General features: G+C 38.5%; 1 protein-coding gene across 2 annotated transcripts in view; it reads right to left on the bottom strand.

Moving 5' to 3' along the window:
• Positions 1 to 25,165, bottom strand: part of PCCA (propionyl-CoA carboxylase subunit alpha) — a 281,303-nt gene that overhangs the window by 47,890 nt on the left and 208,248 nt on the right. For both annotated transcript variants that reach the window (XM_051630543.1, XM_051630554.1), the window contains 2 exons: positions 24,814 to 24,912; positions 10,864 to 10,917 (listed from right to left, as the gene is read on the bottom strand). In XM_051630543.1, coding sequence (XP_051486503.1) covers positions 10,864 to 10,917; positions 24,814 to 24,912 — 153 coding nt within the window. The remainder of the gene's footprint in view (positions 1 to 10,863; positions 10,918 to 24,813; positions 24,913 to 25,165) is intronic.

Genomic DNA, 25,165 nt, shown 5'->3' with positions numbered 1-25,165 from the left:
ACCTTCCTTTGCCTTACCATGGGCAAGGGCTATAAATATCAAATGGCATGAGGGAAATGAAGACGGGGGCTGCCTGGCTGTACCAGTATGCATGTTTGCAGCCATGTGGGTTGCTGTCCTGCAGATCTGCAGGGATGCCCAAGATGTTTGTTAAAACTTCATTAACGTAATTTTCAATGTACTGTACACAGAAGAGAATCTCTGTGAAACTTCAGTTTCATAAAAAGTGAAACAAACTGTCTGTTCCTGCTTGGTAAATTCAGTTCCCCTGTTATTTTCACAGAACCTTAAATGAACACCAGGAAAAATTTGCAAAGCCTCAAAATATTGACCGAAGGTTAACAGTAGATTTTACAGGCAATTAATTATCTAGATCTAGATACCGTAAGGTATACAAGAGGAACAAAGAAAATACTCGTCTTACAAGAGTCCCTCGTGTTCCTTGTCTGTAATACTTACATGTTAAGTCCAGTAGCTGCATGACTGCTGATGGATAGCAATTTTTCTGTTTTATTCTTATCCTCATGCTTCTCCTAAATGCTACTTATGGAACAACATGAGTGTTAATGTCGGATTAAGAGTAATACCTCTCTTCTTGACCCACATCTACAGCAAAAAAAACAAGTATGGAAAAACAAAAACAACTTGACACACAAAATGCACAAGAGAAGCAATCTGGAAAAAGATGTAGAAGATAAATATGGCAGAAAAAAGGATGGCTAAAAAAAAATAAATGAAATCTCAGGGAAAAGAAGATATGACATGGCATACAATAAAGTAATAAAAGGCTTCGGTGAGTAAGACAGGAGGATTGAACTTCGTGTGTAAGGCAATAAATCCTATCATAAGATGGAGTCTATTTTAAAGACAGAATGGCTGAACGCATTCTGGAATCCATTAAAGGCATCCGTAAGGAGGAGCTGAAACCAGTTTTAGTTAAGAGACAAATGCACAGGCAAGGTTTTCGGTTGTGGGAACAAAAAACTACGAAACAGAAGCAAAAGCCAACTGAGAGCATGATGACAGCACGTGGAGCCTCACGCTGGCTTCCTACCTGCTTCAAAGCACCATGCAGTGTGTTAAGTTTGACCTCTGGCATGGCCTGAGATTTGGCCTTTCCCTCAGCGATGTGATGCTTCTAGCAGTAGAGAAAATTTAGCTCATAGAGAGCCAAAATGCAATGAAACAGGGAAGTCAAACAATTTAGAGATATTTCATCCGCTTGTGAATTTAATTACATATCCTACTGTTCACTCATCTTTTGCCACGTGTTCCGATGCTTTAAAAATGGGAAAACAAAATTTACTAAAGCAATTTACAGGAGTCTCTTTATTTAATCTCTTTATATCTCCTTTGAATTTAGGATACAATCCACAGCAATTATGAGGTGTGTGTGGCAGTATTTTCACTATTGAGGACAGGAAGTGAAAAACACCAAACACATCTAAAACTGCATTAGGGATTTGTGCAGACAGAAGGTAATTACACAAAGTGGACTTTGGCCAAGACTTCAGAACACGAAACAATCTCAGAACCTTGTGGAAATTACCATGGGATCTTTAATGATAAGTGGCCTAAATCTTTGTTTAAATTGTCCTAAAAAGATGCCTTCTCCAACAGCATGTTGTCCCTTTGCTACACAGATTGGCAGTACCATCCTACTCCACAATTAGATCGCATGTCCTACGCTAGAGCACACAAGCAGAGAAACAAAAACAAACAGATAAAAAACCCCAAAGCACAGTCATTTCAAAATCAGACCAGTAAAAAGTAGTGTTTCATATGCACAGAATTTCTTGCATCCCCCTCAGTCTAATTTAGATTAGATTAGAAAGAAATTCCATATTTTAGGTCAGTGCTATGACAATGGAAGTATGCCAATGTAACCTTCATTTTCTTAATTAGCATTTAACAAGAAGTTTGTCCTCCTCTAGAAATATTTCCTTCCATAAGGAAGGATAACCTTGAACAGAAGACAAAACTAAGCCAAGGAGAGGAGAAAAATGAAACTGAAGCTCCCGGTATATTTATGTGCCTTAAAAATACATTTGTTTACATAACCTTAAAATTTACATGAAATACATCTGAGTGAAAAATTACTTCATCTTTCAGAAGCAAGCACAGCACTGTATCTATATTCGTAACTGCTCTGGGGAAAACCAACCACAAAGAAAGTCCCTCTTTTACACATCCTTCCTACCATGGACTGTGTGCCCATGTAACTCATTGTTTATCTAGTCTGGAAACAAAATGCCATGAAAAAGCAATCAAGGCAGATGGCTGGTTTCACTAATCTGTCCCTATTTCTTCCACGTAAATCTAGTCAACTATTACAGTAGTGATGCCCCAAATAATCCACCATTCCTGTAATACTTAATTTGCATATTTAGGTTAGAAAAGCCTGGCATAGCTGGATTAAGGTTTTCTTCCAGTAAAACAATGTTTTGTCATAAATTCTACTCCAGAGTCTATGCTGATTCTTAAACCAGACATGTCCACGCACTGCAAACCTGCATGGAAGCTCGCTCAGAAAACATCCTGACCAACTGTCACAAGCCAATACTGGGGGGCTACCGGCTGCCCAACGCTCACCCTCCAGAGCTGGAATGCTTTACTCAAACCCAACCATAAAGAGTGACAAATGCAAAGATTCTCTCCGAGCCACCCCCATGATAACAGATGACAAGATGCAGCACAAGCTTCATCTCTTGCTAATTAAACGAATCAATTAAGAGACTATTGTTGCAACTGTGTAACTGCTGTTCTATAGTGGCAATAACAACCCCACGGGGAGGTCTTTTACTACATTAAAATGCTGTCCTCCACAACTCCATTTGATATTATTAGAAACAGTTATTTGCGTCTTGCTGTCATATTAGTAGCAAAGGCAAATTATGGAAATATGCAGACCAGAATGGTCCCAGTATGAGATCAGGTTTGGTTTTCAGCCTCCAAGGGAACAATTGCTGAAATTCCAAAGTTCCCTAAAGTTTTTTAATGGAACTGATAAATCTATCAGCACAGCATCCATTTAGATTCTAGGTAAGGGTCACGTATTTGCATACTTTCCTGCTAAGCTGATACAATTCAACTAGATAAATTATCATATTAAGTTTACCCTCCTGAGTTAAACTGATGGAGTTCAAAATTGTTTTCGATGGTTGTCATTAATCGCTGTTACATCCTAAATGCTCACTTTGAAATCTAATTGTGCTGGTGTACCAAGGGTCATATTAATAGCATTTTTAATGTTAAATCTTTGTAAAACATGTTTATTTTACTGATATTACCACTGAAGCCTAGGAGACTAATGAGAAGCAAAGTATATTTATTACCAATAAAAACTTCACTTAAAATTTACATTCAGAGACTTAAATTAGCTTTACTAACTTCATCATGCCTTTGTTTCATTAAGATCCCTGGTTAAGCTTCAAAGCCATATAAATTAATACCTCCTAAACAGTTCCTGGGTATATGCCAAAATAGCAGCCACCAAAAGGCTGTTTAAAAACCTGGGCTACACATGCATTTATTACTTGGTAGTAGACATCACCTTCAGAACAAAAAACTAGATCTTCACTATGATGTAAGACTTGATACAGTTAAAAAAAAACCCAAAAAACACCAAAAAATAACACAATATTTTGGCTAAAAAAAAGATACTAATAATTTATTTCAATGTTGGTAAATCTTAGTCTACCAAAGGAAATCACTTGATTTACACTTGGGTAACCTGTCCGCTTGTGTTCCAAGAAGTAACAGGTTAACCAACCAAGTTCAGTCCTTGTCCTTCAAGAACTAATGAGCTGAATAAAAAGCTTGTCAAATGAAGTTTTAAAAAACACAAAACCTTATTCTTCCATTTGCTTATTTCCAACGGATAAGGGGAATAACTTATTACAAGCAAAGACTACTACACTACAGAGAGCACATGCACTACATAATCCACAAACATTAAGCACATGAATGGGAATTCTGACCTGTTTGATTTTCTCTGCAAATTAAAACTTTAATTGAAAACAGAAGAAAAGGCCAGGATTAAAGATTAAAAATAAACGCAAAACATGTAGCATCTAGTACAGAATCCAGCATTTAGTTTCTAGTCTGGTTTTGGAAGAAAGCAAGACTTGCTATCCAGATTTCTGCCTCTCAGTCCCCATCCCCAACTCATTCCATCTCATTATCCCATTTTCACCCACATACACTATTTTAACCTGCTGATTAATTCAAACCAAATCTGAACAAAAGGTAGGTAAGTCCAACTACCTATAAATGTTGTAGGAAACCATAACTTTGTTTCCACAAATCTGAAGAACACTGGCTGTGTAAGGAAACTAGAAACTTAAATACATGCTCCAGCTGAGGGAAAGGTAATTTGGCAGCCACCTGTTGGCCAACCAACATGTTCACACAGGCCATCCAAGAAGCACATACACAGCTCCAGCTTCACCTTGGCACCACCATGTTTCAATCAAGGAGATCTCAGGCAAAGACTACACAAAGCTGTTCTGTGAGAACTTACGGCACTTCTGGTGTCTTTAAAGTCATGGAAGAAAATTGCAGAAAGAACTTCAAGCGCTAGCTTTTCTCTCTTTCCAAAGGAATCCAGAGCAAGATTCCCAAAATAATTTAAGTGATTTTAGGACATAGCTTCTGGTAACAGCAGTATTTCTAATTTTTTTTTATGCTTTTGAGAGTTTGTCCCCAATGGACAGCTTTAATATTCTCACTATACTTTCTGCTTTAAAACATACTAATATACAGCAGAATTTAAACAAGAACAGTCATTGTAGCTGTGTGACTGCACCCAAGCATCCACACCATGTGAGCTGGAACAATTCTCACTGCCCAGTCCTAATTCTGCTCCAAGTATCACTACTTTCACAAGTTAAATCCTTGCTGCACAAATTACCCACTTCCTGCAGAATACTGCAGCAGTTTGTAGCCACTCCCAGGATTCTCACTATCCATGTTCAAAAGAGACTTGCTGAAATCAATGCTTCCAGAAGTAACTGCCTGTTTTTTTCCTAGTGACACCTTCTGCGCTACTGAAATGCTGCTGATGGCAGCTCTGCTACTAGAAGTGCTGTGGTTCAGAGTGTCACTGAAGCTGGATGAAAAGAAAAAGTCTACATAACAGCAGAATTCCCTTTAGATCATCAGGGACCCTAATCCTAAGGCTTGTGAAAAAGAAGAGTAAAAAAAAAAATATTAAAAAAGACATTAGTTTGCAACATAAATACTTACTGGACTATATTTATTTTCTTGTGGTTAATACTCTACATATTCCAGTCATACAACCTTTGTAACTTCTCCGGGTTTTAAACCAGTGTTTGAAAGTCTGCATAAATCTTCAGTATCTAGTTTCAGAGGTGTCACATATAGAAAGAAAAGCAGAAAGAAAGAAAACCTGGTAAGAACTGCCATGATTTGTAAGGGTAAAAGAAGCAGGTTGTTAAACATTTGTCATTGTGAACTACATCAGACTCATATTGTCAAAGCTTCCATCTTTATTGCTGTTTAATTGGTCTTTGTAAGAATGCAGGGAGGACAGGCTTTTTTCAGTGACATCTAGCGATAGGACAAGGGGCAGTGGGTGCAAACTGGAACATCAGTTTCCACATAAAAATCAGAAAAAACTTCTTTACTGTGAGAGTGACAGAGCACTGGAACAGGCTGCCCAGAGAGGCTGTGGAGTCTCCTTCTCTGGAGACATTCAAAACCCGCCTGGACGCCTTCCTGTGTGATGTGCTCTAGGTGATCCTGGGAGACCAGAGGGGTTGGACTGGATGATCTTTCGAGGTCGCTTCTAAGATTCTCTGATTCTGTGAGGAAGAAAAACTGAGGAAGCTGTCTAGAAGCTGATGAGATTATATACAGACTGTAAAGTTTCAGGACAATTTGGAAGCCTCAGCAATGGGACAGAAAGTTGGAGGTCTGCTGTTGCAGTAAAAGCAGACAAGTCATGGCAGGAGGGAGCGGGAAGGGGAATTAGCAGTGAGAAGTAAAGTTAGTATACTGACCTGTAGCTCCTAGGGTTACCTTAGATACATAAATGATGAATATGCAATAAGTCAGGAAGCAAAGGCAAAAAAATTTGAGGAACAGCTCTTCTGTAAAGCTCTCAATTTCCGACTAACTTAATTAACAACATAAATTACTAATAACCCTGACTGCGTATGAAACACTTTTTTCCAGCCTATCTGGAAGTGTCTAAAGAATAACCAAAATGTCATTAACATTGAGTGATCACTACTATACTAGAACGTAAGCCAAACTATGCTAAAAAGCACAGACAGGGCTTGACAGAAACTAGTTTTTCCAAATCCAGTGTTCTCAACCTGGAGTTTGCAGTGCTGGTTCAGACTTAAAATGTGTTGGCAAAAAGGCTGAAGAACAGCAAGTGCAGCATTAACAGGTTAACGGTAACCATACGGCAGCGTAAGACTCCACATCAAAACTACATGTGTTTTGTAAGTCAGATGCAGCAAAAAGCCACTGAAGAAATGGAAAAAATTCCTATGGGAAGGCTGAGCCAAGTAAACAGTACTATGAAACTCAGAATCACCTACAGATACCTTGATTCTTAGGCCTGAGCAATTCTGCTGTTTCACATCTGTTCCTACATCATGTTCACCGCTGAAAGTAACACTGCAAAGCAAGATGCTGAGCAACATGACTAGCATCTGTCACACCTATGTCCTTTCCTTCCCCAGAGGAAGGAAGTAACTGTTTTTCTCGACATTGTTGCTCTGACATTAAGAGAACAGAAGATCAAAGAAATGGCAGGAATGATGAGCAGAGGACAGTAACATTTTCCACTGTGGCTCAGACTGTCTCTTGTGAGGAAAGTGTTCCACTGGGCCAGCCGAGCATGGCTGTCAAGCATGGCCTGCAGCTCAAAGCTGACAATGACATTATGGATGCCAGGCCACTCACTATCTGAGAAGACAGACAGTATTCCTTTATTTTAAATTCTACATATAGGCCATTACACACAGTCTAGAATAAGTTCAGAGCTTCCACAATAATCTGCACTTCTCTGTACACTTCAAGCTCTCTTAGTCTTAAAGGCTGTGTGCCCAGAGCTATTTCATTGCTGATGTCCAGCTGACAGAGGTGTAAATAACCAGCAAATGACTGGGGCCATCAGTGGGCCAGCAAAAAAAATTCCCCTCAAGTAAGAGAACAGAAGCTGGAATGAAAAAGACAAGAGACATGACAGAAACAGGAGATTAATTAGAAGAGGGGAAAGAACGGTGGACTTTGGTCCTCAGAAAAGACTGCTCAAACATACAGGCTTTTGCACAGCAGAAGCTGAAGCAGCAACTTCAGACCTTAATATTTTTCTATAGATCTCTGTGTTTGTTACAAACCTACTTCTGTGAGCTACCTACACACAAGAGACATCCCACAGAGGACTGCATGGTACTTTGGGTATGGTTTTGGACATCAATCTGAAGCATGGGTTATCTTGATTCCTTTTTCTTCATACAATATAAAGCACAGTAAGATTTTCTGGTGTTACGGTAAAGCTGTTAATAAATACACTGAATAATTCTAGCTTAAAGTGGCAGAATAGCAGGACTCCATCAGCACCCGATATCTAGTCATGTCCACCAGAGAGTAACAATGAGTTAAAACTCATATAAAGTCTCAAGTACAGCAATAACGCATGATCAGATGATCTGTTCTGAAATAATTTAATTAGTATCAAAATGTTATCATCTCAAGAAAATTAAATCAAGTCAGTGTAGCTTCTTATTCACCAACCATTTCTTACAGCTGAAAGTATATAAAAGCTGCTTGTTGCTTGGGCAGAAACATCCTTGTTCATCCTCCAATAGCACAAGTCCTGTATCAGATGAGACTCATAACCCTCTACCAAAAAACAATTGAGAAAAAGTAAGCTATTTAACGCCACTAAAATCTGAAAATAAATGCTCAAGTAGCAAAGAATTTCTACTCATTATTAGATACAAACAAAAATATTATTACAAATCTATGTAGACCCCCCCCAAATTATGCTAAGAGTGTGCACTCAAAGGTATGATTTCACTGGGGAAAATAACATGATTTTTCCTGTTCTCCTCTAAAACAGAAATATGCTGCTACACTAACAGAAATATTTGCCCCACTGTCCGCATATTCACCATACATTAGACAGCAGAATTCATATTAAACTGCTGTCTGCCTGCTGAAAAGTAGCTTTCTCTGTCCTTCACCTAGCTAACTGGGACAGCAAGGATGTTTCTAACAGAGAGGCATACCTTTCACTTCTCCTCTGAGTGTCAGCTGGCTTCCTGAAGCAGGAGACTGTGTTTTATCGGAAACAGCAGCAGAATTATTTCTACTGACCAATGTCAAAAAAATCAAGTGGAGCCATTTTTCGAAGCTGATGCCCTCCTGAAAAGGCAGGGAGCTGTGCTCCTGATCAGCTGGTTCGAAAAATACGTTCTGATGGACAGGTGAGCAGTGTGTACACTTAGTAGCATCACACTGTCTGCCGTCACTGAAGTGTCATCAAAATTTGCCCGTCAAAAGTACCATAGAAGGCTCAAATGTTTTCTATTACAAAAAATAAAAGAGCAGAGCAATAATTTCACAAGTTGCTTATTATGTTGATAACAATATATTATAATAATAATGAACAACGAAGAGTTTCTTGCTGCTAAATATTCCTTTTCAATACTTTCTGTCTTCACTGCACTTCTGTATTAGCAAAGGTTTAGTAAGAGGTATATAATGGTGAGCCCAAAATTTATTTCTAGGACCTTTATTAGGAAGATACTCTTTCTTTATTTCAACACTTACATTTATGTATATGTAGACACACACACATGCAGGCACACACATACAGTGTACCTACATACGTAATTTGTAAGGGATATCATTGTAAGGAAAAGCCGTAATGTCCCCTCCCCTTCTCCTCCATTACCTGAGCCAAGAGTACTAAGTTTAAATCAGAAGAGTGCAAGAATGTTAAAAGAGCAAATAAAACAAAGAAAAAGACGTAGGGAAGAGGAAGATAGTAGGCTAGAGGAACCGATAGGAACAGAGGTGCGTACTCTGGCTTGGATTCTGTGGGAAAACTGGTATCAGAGCAAAACCTGAGAAGCAGATTTCATTACTGCTTCTCTACCCTGCTTGCTGAAGTTCTCTCTCTGGGCTCGATCAGCAAGACGTGCATAATTTATATTAAATAAGAAAGTATTATAGGTCTTTCAGTTTAGTCCTCCTGAGAGTTTTAGTTGTAATCATATACTTGATTTCTCAAAATAATTAGGATCCAATAAACACACATGAGCTAGTCAGTAAGATTATTACAATCCATTAGCTTTTCATCAGCAATTTCTCCAAGCTAAAAGCACACCAATACTGTACACCATCTTTTGTTCTACTCTCTGAAACTCCAGGGCACTTCTAACATAAGAATACAAAATGCCTTCATATCCAACTTGACTGTAAATTTAATTTTTAATATCACTAAATACACAATCAGGATTTTTTCTGCTACAGCACCCATTTACTGGGGATTAATTAAAATCTTTTCAGTATTATCAAGTTGCACTTATGTATATCTTATCTACTTGGAGTAGTTTTCTCTCACGCAAAGACTACCAGATCAGTCAGCTAGAAGCAATCATGCATATGCAGGATGCAACTGCAGAGCTGAAGCATCATTTCAAATACAACAATGCAGAACACAACTTATATTTATGTCTTGTTTGTGACTGCCACTCTGCTTGATATTGAGTAAGACAAACGAATGCATAAGCACATATAGAGATGTATTTACAGAAGCAAAAAAAAATATTAGGGGCATTTCTCAAAAACAACATGCAAACCTGCAGTTATTCTTGGTAAGTTAACTGTGTTGTACTTCCCAAAAAATGGCTTCATAGGACTTGTAGAATAACTAATTACAAGTAAGTAGAATGAAAGCAGTATCATATGCAAACTTTTGTGTCCAAAACATATAGAACACAGAAATGTCAGGACTAAATCCTAAAGGGAATGTTCCATTCCTAGGATTTTTGCTGTTAACGTCACTACAGGGTAACCTGCTGGCAGTAATCAGGACAACTTACTTTAGAGGATACTTCAATTCTATTTTATTTCAGAACTATTTTTAGGTGTGTGAGGAACTTGGAAAAATTCAAGCATTGTATTTTAATCATGCAAATCATGGAATTGGAAGCTGCTTCAATCACGTATGTTTATAAGCATTCATCACCTAACACAAACCTTTAGTTTCTACCCTATACATAACTGTTCCAGATACTAGCAGATGAAAAAATATCTATTTTATTGAGTAAATTCTGTCTAATGGTATGAAATCTAATTGGAATTTTAAACATACTTCTTTCCAGCAAACAAAATCTCAGAGAACTACAGAGCTTTCACATCTGGTTAGAGTAAGAAAAGGACAGAACACTTTGCATTATTAAATAGTCTTTTCATAAGACAGCTACTGACTCACTTGCATGATGTGAGGGTAGGTGGTACGGTGAAGCAAGAGAGATCAGAAAGTTGAGGTGGTGGGGAAGAGTGGGCTTGATCCTGACGTGGATCAAACCTGAGTATGATGTCAAGAGCTTACAAGTCTACAACCAGTTACTCTTAAAACCCTTGTAAAAGTAACAGAGGCAGACTTGAATCAACTGAAATGTGGAATGCAGACACTGTGCACAGTGCCTTAGAAGTTGGCTTCAGAAATTTGCCTAAATTCTCCTGTTAAGCTCAGAATATTTACACAGAATACTAACTTTCACAAATAGAAGTGTACTGCCAGTGTAATTTACCCATTTTCTGTTTATATTATTCTATCAACATAACTCTTGAGAATAGTTATATACTTACCACTGTGCCTAGAAACTGAATGCTTGTATCTCCAGAGGCATTCCGAGAAAGCCGCTGAAAAAACAGAGGTAAAAACTGATTAGAAGCATCTCCAGAATTTGAAACCATTCAGTTTAATCACAGAATCACAGAATTTTTTGAGTTGGAAGGGACCTTAAAAATCATTGAGTTCCAACTCCCCTGCATGGGCAGGGACACCCTCCACGAGAACAGGCTGCTCAGAGCCCCATCCAACCTGCCCTTGAACACCTCCAAGGATGGAGCCCCCACAACACCTCTGGGCAGCCTCTTCCAGTGTCAAATCAAAACCAATTCAGTACTGAAATTTATACATAAAACAGATAAAATAAAATTATTTCCTTCAGCAACTCCAGTATTAGAAGTCCAGTTCATGCTTCAGCTCAGATTTTGGTTTTGTTTCAGTCAACTCAATAAAATCTATTTTTGAAGAACAATGCAAACATATATGGCCAAGTACAACACAGAACAACCTTGGGCTTGCAGAAAGATGAATGTCATGAATAATGAGGTTTCTGCCACCTCTAAGTGTCTGTGATTCTGTATTCCTGTTACTCACATGCAGTATTATCTTCATTCTCTCCTAATGAGAGACATTATAATCTCTTTTTAAAATGCAAGCCTCCAATGATGCTACTTTGAAAACAGGGTGAAAAAAAATGACCTTATGAAATGTCTGGTCACCTACTGTGATTCAGGAGTTGATTGAAGTTATTAAACAGTCTTCAAATATTACATTGTCAGTAAGCCACCAGATAATGCAAAAGAAAATATGTTATTGATTTAACACAGTATTATCCGTAATCTAAATATGCAAAATGCATAAAGGATCCTTTCTTCTTGTGAATCATCATCTCCTTCATCGTGAAAAGTTTTTTTCTCCCTTTTTCTTTCTCGTGTTTAGTTATGGCACATACAGACCCATAATCAGGGCCCTAGTCAGGGAACGCAGCCCTAATACTTACACGATGCCAGGCGTCCACACAAGAACAGAAGCACTGACTTGAGAACGTGAGTATAAATTGCACACAAAGAGCTGCACAGAAAGCTTCAGCATTTCAAAGACAATGAATCTCAGGAACAGGGCTGCAAACAACCTTGAGAGATCTTCTACTCATATTCCCCAGTAGAATCAAAATGCACCTGTGTGACTCCCAAACAATGTGTCTAATCCATTCTTAAAATCTTTCCATAGCAGAGATTGCACAGTCTCCCTAGGCAATTTATCCGAGTGTTCTGCATCCTTATTCATAGAAAGATTTTTCCTAATATGTGACTAAAATAACCATACTGCAATTGCAGCACATGAATTCTCCGTTTTCATCACAGACAGAAAATAGATTATTCCCTTTGTTTTACAGCCACCTACACATACATACTTAGTCTTGTCTCCTCTAAACTAAGTGAGGATGTGCTATACAACAATAGCTAGATATCCCCCGAAATCATCTTAACAGAAATAAATTAAATCCTGGTCCCTTTTCAATAATTTTGCATATTCCTTAGCTACACTTTATGAAGTTAATAATTACTACAGCCCAAACATGCTTATTTTTCGACTTCACAGGTCACACACTGACATTGCAATCTGTACAATCATATGAAAACAAAGGATGATGTGCCAAAGCCTGACATATTTCAACAATAATGATTAATGGAATGGAAAATATGGGAAATAAAATTTCATACAAAATCTGACGTTTACTTTTATACAGGAAACAGGAATATACACTTTTCCCACAGTCTAGGATAAACACAATCAGGTTTTGGAAACCACAAAGAAGAACAAAGTACCGGCAGCCTACAATGAATGAACCGCATGCCAAAACAAACAAGTCCCAACCACTTGATAAGCTGTCAGAAAATGGCAAGCTGAAAAAAATTAAAGGATTTAATTTCTTTTTTTCCTGGAATGCCCTCCACCCTCGTTAGAGTTCTGTCACTTATTGTGCTACCCTTTTGTCCACTTTCAAGGGTCATTAGAGACCTTTTCATGTCCTAATAAAAATTCCATTTTTTTGGCTAATCTCCCTGTCACACAGAAAAACACAACTTGAAAAACAAAACAACAAAAAAAAATTTAAAAGAGCCCTTTTGTCATTTTCTTTAAAGGCTTTCGGAGCAAAGCCAGGTATCTTGACAACTTGACTTATTTTTCACAATTGAAAACCAAGCCATTAAAGTATTTCCTCACACAGATTCTCTTCACTCCCAACTAAATAAGCTAGCATAGCAATAACCAAGCCCTTTCAAAAATAATTTAATAACCGATTTCATAAAGCCAAATACATATTTATATCAAGAAGGCACCCTCTAAAGCCATAGTCTCAAGACAAGACAAAAATATAAGCAGTTTTCTTCCTGCTCTGATGCTGTCGAAATAGTATAGTAAAGCCTCACTGCCACTTTTTGCTGTGTCCAAAATACAAAGCATTACATTCAGTTGTCAATAGCACTAAGAGTCAGTGTAAGTACTAAAATCCACCTCTTGAATTAACAACCAGGAAGGGGGAAAAAAAAACACATAATCATGGGGAAGGTGAGGAAAATAGTTAACAAACAGAGGAGAAAAAGAATTTTCCCTTCTGGGTATATAAAAAAAAAAAAACGAAAAACAAAACAAGAGAGAAAGGTAGAAAAATTCTCCAAGTCAGAAAACATATGTTTCATCAAGACCAAAAGAGAACTGCCAGGCTTTTGAGAACCATGTTACAAAAGAAGTCAGCACATTATCATAATTAATGTTTCAAATTACAGTTGTAAATAAACTTCAGCTGTTAGATGTGATTAGGTTTTTTTGAAGCATATTGAAAGGAGTTATTTCTGTTCCACTGGTGGGCTTGTGCTTCTGGGATTTGTAAATGTAATTGATGTTTTCAAGAAAATGAAAGGATGTGGTTAACAATTATTCTTTTATTTTCCACCTCTTTAGAAAAAGGACCAGTCTCCAGTTTCTCTTGTAAAGTTAGATATTTACATATTCTATACCTCATAATAGATGGTTTCATATTGCATGTGATAGCAGGAAAGTAATCAAATAGAGGTAACAAAAGAGAATAGCTAATTATACACATTGTCATTGTTTTCCTAATAAATTGCAAATTATTTACTAGAAGGTCTACACCAGAAAGCAAGGGAAGACTACCATTTGAACAAAGACAAAACAACACTGCCTAAGTTTACCTGCCAATAGAGTAAAATTATATAGTTGGCATCAATCATGTGAACTTAGACATAACCAAATGCTTTTCCGGTTGATTCAACTGATTGAGCTTCAGACTAACTCAATCACCACAACATGAGTTAAAAGGATACTTTTTTCCTTCTGAGAAAGTAACAAGCTAACTCAAACTTGAAAAAGAAAAAATCTTAACTTCAAAAATCCACCTGCAGTCTCAAAGCTGTCAAATGCGTGCGAGTGTTACATAAACATTATATGTGTTTTTACATGCACAGGTTACAGTGTGCTAGACTGCATATGTTATGTACATACAAACAAAATTCTTATGCATGCAGTGAAAATAGACAAATTTAATAATCACGCAAAATTTTCCTCCTCTCTCTTGTGTATGCTACACCACAGTCATTTCACAAACAATCATTTTAATCTGTTAATCCCAGTAAATTACCATAGGTTAGTGTTATATGACTTTAAATTCTTCTGCTTTGCTGTAGAAAATTATTTCCACCTAGTTGAGTATCAATGATCTATTCATGGTAAGATGCAGTAGGGTTACAATCAGCTTTGCATTAAGCCTGCAGTAGACGAGCACTTGCAGATAAAAAAAGGTAACAACCTTTATATGAAGAAGGATAAAGAAGCTCAGCCAAACATAAAATACGTATTATTGAAAGAGATTCTAAACCAACATACACATTATTAGACAACAACAAGATACCAGAGTATTTTCCACACATCATTTGGTATCTTGGACTCTCCAAGTTACTGCAGGGGAGCAGCTGGAGGAAAGGAATGATAACAAAACACAAAGAAACTCCAACAGACCAAAACCTTTTTTTTTTTTTTGCTTTGCTCACAAATGAAAAAGTAATGTGTCAAGTCAAAATTAATATGAACTGGGAAATTAAAAAAAGTTTCTTAACAATTTTTATCTTCAACTACTACATACCACCTTTATTTGTTGAAAGTAAAGCTGGAGACCATTTGTTACAGAAGGTGTACAGATTGCCACTCAGTCAACATTTTTTGCAACTTTTTCAAGCCATGGCTCTCAAGCCATGACTACATTGACACTTGGACAACATGTATCAAACTACACTGAACAAAAAAAAACCCAAACCAAACAAACCCAAGCCCAGAAAACCTACAGATTATAGATAAAATTTTGAGTGAAAACTGTTTAGTTTCCAAGTATGGTGCTGTTTTTCATAACACAGATGTTCTCACAGCCCTTACTGCTTCAAGTCAGCTGCTCACTCCCAGAAATTCTGAACATCTTATGCCATGAATTTCAAATGGAGAACTCTACCCACTTTAGGGCCAATATTTAGAAATTCTTGAATATTTGACCAGCAGAACAGAAGAAATTGCAGACAAGTTTAATTTAAAAACCAAATTATTCCAGGGAACAAAATCCAAATTATTCCAGGGAATTAAACAGGGAAGCTGGGGTAAAAAAACCACAGTAATTTACCTTGTAAAGTTATAGCAGATTCATCTGCTAGTATATTATCTATGAGATTTTGTGTACATGAAGCTGCCTGGACATCTGGAAAGCTCCATCATCCATCCATCTAGGTCATTCCCAACTTTGGAGTCCCATGACTGGGTCAGAGAGGAAGAGAAAGCTACAGCAGTAGCTGTGAAACCATGAAGTCATCTTTTTGTCAAACTGTAAGGACTGGTTTGGCTTGAACAATCTTCTTTTTCCTCTCCTCCTAGAACCTCTGCAGGAAGCAGAACTTCATTTCAGCACTCCATTTCCACTATCCAAAATCTCAGTGCAGGGATGTAACCCAAGATTGGCAATATGACCAAGCTTCCTTGTATGCTGGAGACTGTCTGCATCGCACATGTGTTCAGACTTGTGCAGCCTCACAAGCCTTTCCACTTAGGGGATCACTCTGCTTTCATAACCATAATTTCCTCTCCTCAGTGCATTAAACTGCAGATAGAAATTTGGTTCGATTTTGTGTGCTGCTCTACCTCTAGCCATTGCCAGTTTCAGATCACACTTTACAGAAAATGAATCCTTGGGTAGCTCTTCTCCCTCAGGACACGTCCGCATTTTCCAGGTTATGAGGGCAGCAGTCACCCAGTGGGGAAGGAGCTGATCAAGTCCTGCTGTGTACAAAGCATTTTGACAACTGAAAAGATATCTAAGACTGGCCTAAATGGTACTATGTAGTCTTTTCCTTTAAAAGGGATCCTGCCAGGATGCTAAAATACTGGCCTCCCCCAGCACCTGTTGCAAGCTATTTCAGTCCTTTTCCAGGGTCTATATAGAATCTGTTACCAAATACTACAAATACGGATGTTAAACACAGTGTGAATGGCTTACAGGGCACTAATCCACATAGAGAAACTGCACCTGCACCTTTACAAGAGGCTGAGGCAGCATATTATTACTTTTAAAAGAACCACCATTCTCTTAATGCCTGGGATTTAATTACAGTAGAAGGCTTAGGAATTTCTGTCCTCCCATAAACAGAAAAATGGAGACACAGAGCCTTCCCAGTATTTCTGTAGGTGATACCCAGTGTTAATACCACTTGGTTTTGTTGTGTTTTTATTTCAAGCTTTAGACATGCATATGTATAATATTAATACCACTGCACTATTGCTATTTTAAATACATAGAGTACCTTCCAAGAATGCCCAGATGCTCCCTTAAAAAAAACCAAACCAAACCAAAACAACACACACAAAAAAAGCCCCCCCAAAAAACAAGCAACCAAAAAAAAACCCACAGGAAAGAGTGTTTATTTGGTGTTGTCAAAGAATGAATCTAAAAGACATTTACTCCAGCCCAACGTTTCCAGCTATTTACAATTATTTACAATAATGAAGAGCTTAGTCCTCCCTGTGAACTTCTAAATTTTTGCTGTTATTATGTTAGATCACAAAACTAGTGAGACTTTTAGAAACTTTGCCCTTGTTTTTGACATGCTATAATACATTTTGCTCCTGTAGGGGGACAGTATGCATGTAATATGCTGCTGTGTCATTCTGGATCTGATAATGTTTATGACTGCCTGAGACAGATTCTTTGCAGGATTCATAGTCCTTTCTCCCCCCTTTCTCCCCCTTTGCTGCCCCTCCTCTTCCTTCCCCTTTACTCTCTGAATATGTTACCATCCTCAAAAAAAACACCTTTCTTGTATTTCAGTGTTTAGATATTATAAAATTACAACTGAACACAACACTTTGGTGGTTAGACATATATATAATCCTTACATTTATTCATTCTTAATATTGTCTATCATTAAAATGTATAGCTCCTTTAGAAAAATACTGTAACAACATGCTTTTAGAAAAAATACTGTGACAATTAGCATTATTTGATTAACCCTTTAAATACCACAGGATATTACTAATCCCATTAGGTTAAAGAAAGGGAAAAGCATCTTATTTGTACATATGGCTTTATTGTGGAAGACCTCTCTCTGAAAAGTGGACAATAAATTCCAGAGGGATTGATCGGTCATAGAAGTTGATCACTCACTTCTTTTCTGGCTGAAAAAATAAATACTTTCATGAAAGAATCAATAAGGGTAGTGGTACAGGCTTTTTGCTCCTGCTGCTCTAAAAAAAAAAAAAAAAAAAAAAAAGCAGCAATAATCAGTAATTTCATGACCTTGTATTCCCTTGAATTTCCCCCTTCTCTTCACATGTTTTTCATTCAAACCATGGACAAAAGTGTGGAGTCAGCCTTGAGTTAAACTGATTTCCCACAAATTGCAGACCATTCATGAGATTCAGATACTTGCTATTTGAAGTAGACACTAATGCAAATGCTCTGGTATGACAGTAAAGGAGATCTGATCTGCTTAAAGGAGCTGGGCATGCTGCTGTTGTACAGGCATACATGCATCTAGGGATCATTAAACAATGAATACTTTTTTTAAAATTTACAAATATCCATGTCAATTAAGGCATAATAGCAATATTTGTTTCAATATGCATAATTAGCTACTAGAACAAGGAGCAGCAAAAAGGCTGGCTTCTCTACACCTTCCCAACAACCCTTGGAAATAAAGGAAGTCTCAGTCCATCCTTAGATCACCCACGAAGAAACAATGAATGACATCTAAGTGGTACAATTATTAATTTTCTTGTACAGAATCTTTAACAAACTCAGCAAGTTGAATGAACTCATAATTATCTAAAGCAGATCACTAAGGTCTTTCAAAGTACACCTAGGAGATACGCATTGAATCATGCATGCTAATGAAGTTCCAGAATTCCTTCTAATTATGACTTTTTTGTGTCTGGTCCTTTGGGAAGGATCTACCTCCACTCAAAAGAACAGCTATGCTGTTTGCCAAGGGTGGCACCAGGACCTTAATATCTGTGCTCTAGAACGCAGCACAGCTTCAAAGTTTCCTGGCAAAGCCTCCTTGCCTAGAGTTTATCTTTTTTTTTTCCTTGCCTACATGGTTTCCCTCCCCAGCCATTACCAACTAGAAGGGCTAATTCAATAGGAACATCAGCTCCATTTTTTATTTCAGTCAACAAAGCCAAAGGAAACATTTCACATCATTACTGAGAACGAACAAAAAAATAGTGAACACCATAAAGTTATGGCAGAAGTCTAAGTTTCACCTATGCTTTTAACACTGAGCATAGTTCTGGTCCCCACTGCTCGGAAAGGAGATAACAGAAACTGAAGTTGCTCAGAGAACAACATAACCATAAACACAGTTATTCTCTAAAAAAAACCAACTCTGCACCACTGAAGAGAGGCAACTGAATGATGATACAAGCAGCACAGACACAGTGGGTAAGGGTCAACTGCTGAAGGTCTCTTCCAGTACAGGAACTGGGAGGAATTCAAATGAAGCTAAGGACACTGCCACAGCAGTTATTAGGCTATGATAAGGCTGCAACAAGCAAGCTGCCAAAATCTATGGTTCTCTTTGTGCAATTGCAGGGAAAGAAGTAACAACAATAGCAGTGCCCTGATATTAACAGGGCACCAATAGATATTAATAGTTTAAAAAAATAATTCAAGCCTGAAACACAGCAAGGCATACTACATTGTATGCAATAGGCTTTTGTATTTGTCTTCTCTGAAGACAGGCTGAGCGCGTTGGGGCTGTTCAGCCCGGAGAAGAGAAGGCTCCAAGAGAGACCTTATAGTGGCCTTCCAGTACCTGAAGGGGCTACAGGGAAGCTGGGGAGGGAGTTTTTCTAGTGGCATCTAGTGATAAGATGAGGGGTAATGGTTTCAAACTGGAAGAGGGTAGATGCAGGAAGAAATTCTTCACTGTGAGGGTGGTGAGACACTGGAACATGTTGCCCAGGAAAGTAGTGGCTGCCCCCTCCAAGTGTCCAAGCCCAGACTGGATGGGATTTTTAGCAACCTGGTCCACTGGGAGGTGTCCCTGCCCATGGCAGGGGAGTTGGAACTAGATGGTTACATAGAATGATTTGGGTAGGAAGGAACCTTAAAGAATCTCTTGGCATTTGAGACAAGTACAAACAATTACTCAAATATCATAGAGTCATAGTAATGTAATTGTTTGTACTTGTCTCAAATGCCAAGAGTGTCAAGTGAGGCAATAAAAATCAGTTTCTCTGTATCATACCCACTGACCATTTTTGGAGTTTCTAGGCTGAGCTCTGTTTTCTTAGATGACTCTGTCTGGATGAGTAAATAGGAAAATATGGGCAGGCTGTGTTTCTATACTGCTAAATAAAGGAGGGCCATGGACTTAGATCTGGTCCCAAAGCCAAATGGCAATGATTATCTTAGTTCCACTGCTTGGGTCTGTACAGCATGGTATAAATCTATACCAGATTTGTCTAGGTCACCCATAACTGGAACAGGCTGAAACAAAGCTAGGGAGTGAACTACCTATTAACCAAGAATGGGCCATCATGAATCCAGCACTGGGGCTCACACTCTGGCTTTTCTTTACCCAACAGTATAACTATTTGGATATAGTATATTCAAATGTCTGCCCCTGTTTACAAATCATTTTATGTCTCTCTTCTAGAGACCATGTAGCAAAAATAGTTCCAAAATCAGGGATAAATGACAACAGCAGAGTGTCTGTAGTAACTGCACACCACTGTCAAGCAATCTTCACATACACTGTTTGCTAAAGCTTCCCAAAATAATTTCCAGTGTTTAAGAAAATGTGTGCCAAAGTAATGGTACTTTAGACCTGAAACCTACATATCATTATCACAGATTACATCTAAGAACTCACAACAGTAAAAAAAATATATACATATATACATGGGTAATTTTTCTTAAAAAAATTACACATAGGTTTGAAAAAAGTCTCCACAGGGTTGAAGCAAATGAATACTTGGGCACAGGCTTTGTTCTCCTGTCAGACATTTCCCAGGAACAAAGGCTTCATAACCTACAGCATTTTCGGTTTTTTCTGCTCCTATAAACCAAAATAATAATAAAAAGAAACATTGCATCAGAGAAGCACTTAAATTTTCCACATCCCAGGATGCAGAATATACTCCTGCTGCAATTGTTGATGCAATAAATTAATTAAATTAAAAAATAATAAGTGATGCCATCACTGAATTCCCCATAATACTGTTTCATTCACAAAAACACTTGAAGCTTGAGACTGATGATTCCAGCTTTACAGGATCATTCTTATTTAGTAACTCCATTACTCTCTTAATTACACCTTGCTGTGACTGATAAAGTCCTTTTAACTGTAAAGTTTGGGATGTCCAGCAGCATCACAGTTAGGCTGGAAGGGACCTCTGGAAATCAGGAAGTCATATTCCCTGTTCAAAGCAAGGCCGATGTCTAAGTAGTATCAAGCTGCTCAAGGAGCTTGTCCAATTGAGTTCTGTCTACGTCCTACAGAGCTTCAGTTCAGCAGAGACAAATCTCTGAAAGCCAGGAAATACAAAGAGAAGGCACCACCAGTGCCTTGTGAAATTGCTTTGCTGAAGCTGCCAAAAGCCATCAAGAGTTTCCCAGGCACAACGCCTGCACTACCTTTAGAGGGTGGGAGGTTTCATTACAGCAAGTTAGCAAAGCTGTGAAACCAGTGTGGGCCGACAATATGCCAGTGGAAAGGCTGGGTGCATGATACGACAAAGAGGTACAAAAGTGTTGGCAAAAGACAGTGACAAATAATTTCTCCTGGCTCAGAATCCTTTTGCTATAGGGAGCTGTCTGCAAGCAAACAGTATATAAGGATGGGGTGAGTGTTTGATGATGGGGTCAATGAAAGCAGAGCATTTAACAGCACTGAGGAGTTGTAAAATTTGTCCACATGGTGTTGCCATAGAGCAGCCTCAGAATTTGAATGGTTGGTAGGGTGGCTTTTGAGAACATGTCCAAACACAAATAGTGCCAAAGCAAAGAGGGCTTGAAGTCCTCCTACATGCTTTTTTTTCTTCTCTTGGGCAGCCTGCTCTCTCTGCAGATACTTGATCTTCTTGTACAGTGTCACAGCAGAAGGCATCTACTCATAAACCGACTGTAGTAAAAATAGACCTACAGGAAGGTTCAAGTCCATTTGCTGGACTTCATGGATTGACTGGTTTAACTTGAGGTCCCCCTGGATTCTAGTTCACATGAGGGAATAAAAAGAGAAATCCAGCTCCATGGAAAAGCATCTTATTCCCTTCTCTCCTTCCACCCACTTTCCAGTTCATACGCACAGGGCGAGATCATAGAATATTAAGGTTGGAAGGGACCTTAAAGATCATCAGATTCCAACCACCCTGTTACGAGCAGGGACAACTCACACTAGACCAGGCTGCACAAAGCCTCATCCAGCCTGGCCTTAAACACCTCCAGGGAAGGGGCAGATAAGAGGTCATAGACCACAACTTCTGCAGGCACAGGGCTCGCTGGAATTCATCTTACTTGTAAATGGGAGCAGAGGTAGAGGGATAAAACTGCCCTCATTGCCCAAAATATGCCTGCTGCCTTTCTTCAAACTGTTGTTACTTTCCAGGATACCATTTTGAACCACCATTCTCCTTTCCAGTTTCCATGGGATGTCTTGTGGTTCTTTTCTACAACTCAACCAGTATCTTCCCCACTCACTCTGTGGAATCACTAGGCACTTCATTTATTTTTACTCAAAATGTTGCCTGGAAGGCTGCATCATTTTCAAAATATGCTTTACATTAAAATGTATTTTCAGTTATGTAACAGCCAATCCCTTCAAATCTGAATCCTCAGAAAGACCTATTATAACCACATGCCTGTACTTACTTCTCTGATCTTCAGCAAAGGCAGATTCCAAAATCACAACAGCTAGGTGTAAGTCAGAATCTGAGCCACTGCCATCTTTGGAAACCGGTAGGAGAAACCATTTTGGCAAAGTAATTTCTGAACACAAAAATTTCACTTGCTTGGTGAAACAAAATCCTGCACTTCACATTGCATAAAATTTAGCCTCTTCAAATGAGAGAGTCTAGTCGTAAGTGGAGAAAATGCTGAGGAACGGGGATTAACTGAGGAATTACTGAAAACAACAACAAAAAAACAGTGATGGAATCTGAGCACTTCAAGAAATGCTACAGGATTTGCCCACATCTTGCTTGAATGATCCCGAGTTTTCATCACCTTCTATAGCATCCCATGGATTTCAGAGTAATCCAAAGCTGCACAAAGATTTCAGAGCCCTTATGCTGCAGCCAAATGGACCTGCAGTGTACCCCAGGGTTCTGGTCCCTCTATCATCTGGGGACCTGGCCAAGCTCTCTGCAGAGCCCATCTGCCACACACAGATGGGCTTCCTTGCAGAGGAAACAAAAGCGGGAGGGAGGGGGCTGCCACACATCCTAGTTGTGCCCTGATATGCCCTAGACAGACTGTCACCAGGGCATACACCTCTTTCCCAGGCACTCAGAAGTATTCCCAGGTCCCGGACTCTAGAAACAGTCTTAGAAAACCTGTTTTTTAAACTCTTAACTCAGTGGCAGAGTTGGTCCTTTGTTTTGCTCTGATACACGTTGAGACTTCAGCAGAGGAGTGGAAATACAGGAGCGTGCTTAATTACTTATTTTTAAATGTGCGACAGATATGCAACAATCTGAATGTCTAGACTATAATTTACATAAATACATTTTAAACCAAAACATTTTAAAATTACTTCTTTCCTGCTTCTCTGCTTAAGTGCTTTGCTGGATTGAGGCCAGACTGCAGGATCGAGCCGAAGGTGCATAAATCAAACCTTCAAAGAAATACAATGTTCACAAACACTGCATTTGGTTGAGCAAATTTAGAAGAATGAAAACAACTATGAAGAGAAATTAGATTGGCTGAAAATTAATAAAGCACAGCTGGAATTATTCGATTCATCCATATTTGTTGCTTAAATGGCTCTAGGGCTAAGTCTTGCTGAAAGAAGATACTTCAAGACTCAGGGGTCAATTGCTTTTGGAAACAAATTGACCTACAGGAATACACTTGTCTAATTTGGTTCTTGCAGCGGGGCAAGTCTAGAGAAATACATAACCAAAAAACCAATTTAGATTCCAGTGAGTGGATATCAGAGGTCAAGTTTAAGGTTCCCATAAATTTACATACATACACTAAAAGATTAATAACTTTTCAAGCTACTGGGTTCCTTTGCAAAAAGCAAAGACTTCGAGATAACATCTGAGAAAGAAACAACATGTGCTTCTTCCACATTCTGTTGGATAGATACCACGGAGCCAGAGCATTGCTTGTTGCTCTGGCTAGCCCTGCAGTATTTCATACAGTTTGGTCATATTCAGGGACCGCAACTACCACTATTGCTGGCTCAGCTCCTAGAAGAAAGCATATTCAGATCTTCCAATCATTCATTTTGAAACTAATCTTATGTGCCAGTTCAAATATTACACTTTAAGTTAACCGGTCTTACTACTAGTAGTATTAGCATATGGAGATCTGTATCCAGTCATAGAGTTATTATAGAGCTGGCAATGAGGCCTTCTGAATATACTTATCTGTTCTAAATATAATGCTTTTCTTCTAGATAGATCTTGTATGCTCATACATGGGTATTGCTTTCCACTCAAAATCAGGGATTTCTTTTATAAAACATCAGCAAAATGGAACAGGTTTTTAAACATAAAAACACACTTTAGAATACCAAATTGCCTTCAGAAAATGTGCACGGCAGTTAAAGACACACCCTTTTCTTTGGAGTCGCTTTCAGACACATTAGTTGTCAGAAGGAACAATGTACACTATTCTTTTTAGAAGTCTTTTCTTAGAAACACATAGGTTTGGGATGGTTTCTACATTTTTCTTTTCAAGTCATGGAACTTACAGTATTTCATAAAAGTAGTTATAAAAACATGTCACATGGGAGATGCACTGTCCTGTGACTTTGAATCTGTAAAGGCCCAAAAGTGGAAAAAACACACAATCCAAACATGAGGAAGACAATCATTCTACTGCAGGACTCCACTTTTTTGTAAACAGCAATCTGTTCTTTATTTCTGAAGTGATTAAGAAACTGTATCTCCTCCCAGGCATTAAGTTAAAGAGCTCCTAGAACCTGGGGTAAATTCCTGTCTGAAATAAGCAATTTCTCTTTAAATGAAAGCTATTCAAAATTCTAGATAAGTAACTTTGAGACAAGCTCACTCCACTGAAGCTCTGGAGACATTCAAAATAGAAAGATGATGCTATTCGAAAAACAGAACATACTTTTTATAATGCAGCAAGCTTAGACCCCACGTGTCAGTATTATTTGTATACCCAGAGGCTTCTGGTTACCTCAGCTCTACAAATGAAGTGTTGGTGAGTTTACCTGTATAGTCCTCTGAGTGCCATCAATGGTGACAGACAATAAGGGTGAAGCCAGGTTCCACTCACTGGTCACGTTTAGTTTCATCCCATCAACTTCCACCTGTTGTGACACCAAACAAGGCTGTTAGTATGAAGACAGACAGAAAACTGATCTCAAGTTCATTACTGCATACAAAGCAGCAACCATTTTAAAACAGATGGCTCCCAAACAACCTGTCATGTTTACTGCTTCTGCCATAAAAGACAGGGTCCAACAACAGAGTCTTCCAGCTATCTCTGGGGAGAGGTGAAGGACCTGTGAACAGCTGCCTCTGAGTAGCAAGGTTTCAAGTGATTTCCAGCAAGTAACAAAC

Source organism: Apus apus, chromosome 1 (assembly GCF_020740795.1).
Source record: "Apus apus isolate bApuApu2 chromosome 1, bApuApu2.pri.cur, whole genome shotgun sequence".
In the NCBI taxonomy this organism is placed as follows: domain Eukaryota; kingdom Metazoa; phylum Chordata; class Aves; order Apodiformes; family Apodidae; genus Apus; species Apus apus.
This window is presented reverse-complemented; position numbering and strand designations above follow the sequence as displayed.